The sequence below is a fragment of the Meriones unguiculatus genome, chromosome 11 (genome assembly GCF_030254825.1).
Source record: "Meriones unguiculatus strain TT.TT164.6M chromosome 11, Bangor_MerUng_6.1, whole genome shotgun sequence".
Taxonomy (NCBI): Eukaryota; Metazoa; Chordata; class Mammalia; order Rodentia; family Muridae; genus Meriones; species Meriones unguiculatus.
In genome coordinates this window covers 21,020,591-21,024,965 of record NC_083359.1, presented here as the reverse complement: position 1 = coordinate 21,024,965, position 4,375 = coordinate 21,020,591, and the positions used below count along the sequence as shown (strand labels likewise).

Here is a 4,375-nt window from a genome sequence, read left to right as displayed (position 1 = left end):
TGACTCCACCTTAGAGTTTTAATATTGTTATCAACTCTTTGAGAATTTCATACACTGTGCTTTCAACATATTCACCCCTCCCCAAATTCTCCCATAACCACCTTCTTTACTCGCCCATCCAACTTTGAAATCCTGTCTCTCTCTCTCTCTCTCTCTCTCTCTCTCTCTCTCTCTCTCTCTCTCTCTCTCTCTTTCTCCAATACAGTCTGGTTTGTGTTACTCAGCTAGTCTTGAGATGTTTGTGTTCAACCGACTAGAGGTTACATCCTTAAACAAAACTGACTTTCTCTGTCTCTCAGCAGATATCAGATACCAACATTAGATTTTTAAATGCAGCTTCCCACGTGACTGCATTTGGATTCGCATCTCAGTGCTGTCAGGGACACACTATAGATTCTCTCTACCTTCAGACAAAGAAGTATTGGATCCGAAGCACTGAGTTGTCTGGAAAAATCTAGACAGCAAGATTGGAGTTCTAACAAGGGCCTCAACACCTTAAGCTGGTAATCTCCTATATAAAGATCAAAATAGAATACTGGACAGATGGGATGGAATAGCAAATTAAAAGATGACAAGCATAATTTTGGGGTATTTATAGAATACTGGGAGTAGTATTTTAACCCATATTCTTTATAGGAAACAATGAGTTGAGTTTTGGTATTTGTACAAGTGAAAGGCTATGGAAAATCTCAACACCAGTTCACAAGAGAGTTTTCTTTTGGTGGGTTTCTCAGATTGGCCTCAACTGCAGGTCTTCCTTTTTGTCATTATTTTGATTTTCTACTCCCTAACTATCTTGGGCAACACCATCATCATCACTCTTGCAAGACTGGACCTTCGACTGCACACACCCATGTACTTCTTCCTCTCCCACCTCTCCTTCCTGGACCTCTGCTACACCACCAGCACTGTGCCCCAGCTCCTGATCAACCTTCAGAGACTTGACAGGACCATCAGCTATAGAGGGTGTGTGGCCCAGCTCTTCATTTTCCTGGCTCTGGCCTCCACAGAATGTTTGATTTTGGTGGCGATGGCCTTCGACCGTTACGCCGCTGTGTGCCATCCACTCCACTACACCACCATCATGCACCCCGTTCTCTGCCAGGCGTTGGCCGTGTCCTCCTGGGTGGGAGGCCTCGTGAACTCTCTGATCCAGACAGGGCTTGTTATGGCCATGCGTCTCTGTGGCCATCAAATCAATCACTTCTTCTGTGAAATGCCCATATTCCTGAAGCTGGCCTGTGAGGACATGGAAGGGACAGAGGCTAAGATGTTTGTGGCCAGAACAATAGTCCTGGTCTGCCCTGCAGTACTGATTCTAGGCTCCTATGCTCACATTGCTAAGGCTGTACTGAAAGTCAAGTCAACGTCTGGACGCAGAAAGGCCTTTGGGACTTGTGGGTCTCACCTCGTGGTGGTTTCTCTCTTTTATGGATCAGGTATTTATACATATCTTCAACCAGTCCACAGGTACTCTGAGAGCAAGGGGAAGTTTGTTGCCCTTTTTTATACTATCATCACCCCCATGTTCAACCCTCTGATCTACACGCTGAGGAACAAGGATGTGAAGGGGGCTCTGTGGAGGGTGCTGGGGAGAGGCACAGACTCAGGTGGGAGATGAGAAGCGCTGGTACCGTTCCTGTGGTAGCTCTCATCTCTAGAATCCCATCTTGATCTGCCACTGCTCACAGCAAACAGCCCAGTAGTTCTCCGGATTTTAGTGCCTTCCTTTTGAGTACATATATATTGAGATGCTTTGTAGGTCAGTGTCTATGGTCTTCGGGCAAAACAGAGTAAGCTATGATCCGTATCACAATTTTCCACAAGACACTGGAATGCAGTAATGGAATGCAGATATTTGAGACAGTGATGGGAGACACAGTTAAATGTGACATCACTTTTTACCAAGTCAATGATTTCCAACACAGATGACACTGCCTAAATATGTAAGTCATTAGCTCACTCTGGCCCTGATCATATCCTCCCAACATCTTAAGGCCTGTTTCTCTTTCCTGACATTTGCTTCCCTTCTAGCTTTCTCAAGGCTTCTATCCCTGAGAAAACAAGGAGATTATGGTCTGAGATACTTTACCAGCATATAGAGCTTTAGCTCTTAGGTAGGGAGCCTCCTGAACAATCTTTGACAGTCTCATTCCAATATTCCAAATAGATTGAAGGCACTAACATAAAAAATAAAGAATATTATTATTTGTTTTTTGGAAAATCAAATGGGGGATTATGTGTCCTTTATCTTGGAGATCATTTTGACAATAGGAAATTTAACTAATACATAATGATTAGGAATGTCATTGAAGAGGGAGTGATTTCCTAAGACCTTGCTTCTTATGTGGGTTCTTTGACAGGGTAAAATAACGAAATTCATACAAAGCTGATTGTCAAAGAAAAAAAGCATACCAGGTTTATTAGTTTACATATATATATATGAAGAGCTTCACAGAAGAGTTACTTTCAAAAAAAACAAACACTGAAACAAGGTGTTTCTAAACTTTTCAGGCAAAAAAACTAATAATTTGTGATGAACTGGCAAACAAATGGATTGCTAACAAAGTAGTAAATTATAGAGGTTTCAACAAGAGACAAACCTGTAGGTATAAAAGCAAGCTTAAGGTGAGTGTTGTTTTAGTGGGTTTATTTATTCAGAGTCATTACAACACTACAACACTAATTTTGGTGACATAAATCAAAATCACTATGATTTCTAGCTTGCAGGAAAAGACAGGCTAGATAGGTGTGCCTAAAGTTGCATTTTCTTACATGATTTCAGCTTCAGATAATCTATATTCCAATACTATTTCTACTTTATTTTATATTTTGAGATAGCCTAGTCTTGAGCCATTTTGGAGTGCAGTGTGATGTTTCAATAGACAGGTACTACGTGCAATGATCACTTTGCCCACTGGCATATCTGTCACCTCAAACATGCATTATTCTTTCTTGTTAAAACAATCATAATCATCTCAACTAGCTGTTTTTTGAAATGTACAATTAAATACTGTCAACCATTGCTATCCAATGTGCTGTAAAATTTTAGGTATTATTATTATTCATAACAGGACAGGCAAACCCAGCCAGTAATTTCCTGGAGTCCATTAGTCACTGGGATACATAATAGGAAATTATAAAGTCCCATTCAAAATGAGCTGTCCATGGCATATTGGATAAGGAGATAGAATGAGAAGTCATACTGGGCATAGAGCTACCATATCGGGTAGGAATAGAGATGGGGTGCAATGCATGACCAGCAACAGTCCATGCTACAGAACCTTGTCACTTGGAACTGTGAGGTTCGGGTCTGGGAATGTACCCTAACTTTTGGATGAGGACTCCCAATGCCATGTCTCCTGGTTTTGCCACATTGAGGGAAAAAAAAAAATTGTAGATCAGGAATTCTCAAGGCTAAGGTTTACAACAATAGTTCCTTTTCCTCCTGAGAAGTTTGCTATCAAACTTTAATGAATTTAAAAATTTTTTCTTTCCATTGTTTGAGAATTCGTATATGTATATAATGTGTTTTGACAAACTCCTCCCTCAACCGCTTCACTCTGGCTCCTCCCCTACTACCCTATGGCTCTCTCCTTCAAGATCCATGTGCTCCTGTTTAAACCCACTGCATCCACTTACTGGCCTTTATGGGCACGTGGGCAGGACCATCTGTGAGAGCGTGTATTGCCACTCCAAGAACATATCCTTGAAGAAAACCGACACGCTCCAGCAATCGCCAGTTGTCACTAGCTTCTCAGTCAGGGCTTCACGAGCCCTTCCTCTTCCTTTTTGGCCGATTTCATCTTGTTTATGTTGAGCGTGTGATCAAAGTCAGTATGATCACACATGTGCAACAGCCCAGTCAACCATGGAAAACACTCCTTCACTGCAGGTGTCCAATGCCTATGGCTCATTCAGTCTTTCTATACCTTCTCCTGCCATGACAGCTAAGCTTTATGGGCAGAGACTTAATATAACTGTCCCGTTTAGAGCTGAGAACTTTAGACACTTAGTCTCTGCATGTTGAATAACTGTGCTTCTCTGTATTCGCTGTCATCTACTGCAAAAATCTATATTATTGAGAATGGATTTTTTTCATAGTGTATTCTAATCATGGTTCTCCCTCTGTGAAAATCTACCCAGATCCTCCCTACTTTTCTACCCACCCAAATACATACCCTTTATATCTCTCTCTCTCTCTCTCTTACTCTCTCATTAGAAAACTAAAAAAAAAAAAAACCAGACAGGGACAAAACAAAAATACAAAATTGAAAACCATATTATGTAAGCAAAAACCTGGTAAGGTTTTTTTTAAAAATGTCAAACAAAGATTATGAAAGAAACATCCTCCAAAAAAAAAAAAATCACTGTT

The 4,375-nt window shown here is 40.9% G+C and overlaps 1 protein-coding gene across 1 annotated transcript; it reads left to right on the top strand.

Annotated features, from left to right (window-relative positions):
• Positions 1-679: 679 nt before the first annotated feature.
• LOC110551035 (olfactory receptor 2Y1B-like) lies at positions 680-1,703 on the top strand. The gene has a single exon (XM_021641366.2). It carries the CDS (start codon positions 680-682, stop codon positions 1,619-1,621), a length of 942 nt encoding a protein of 313 aa, XP_021497041.1. The 3' UTR covers positions 1,622-1,703.
• The last annotated feature ends 2,672 nt before the right edge of the window (positions 1,704-4,375 follow it).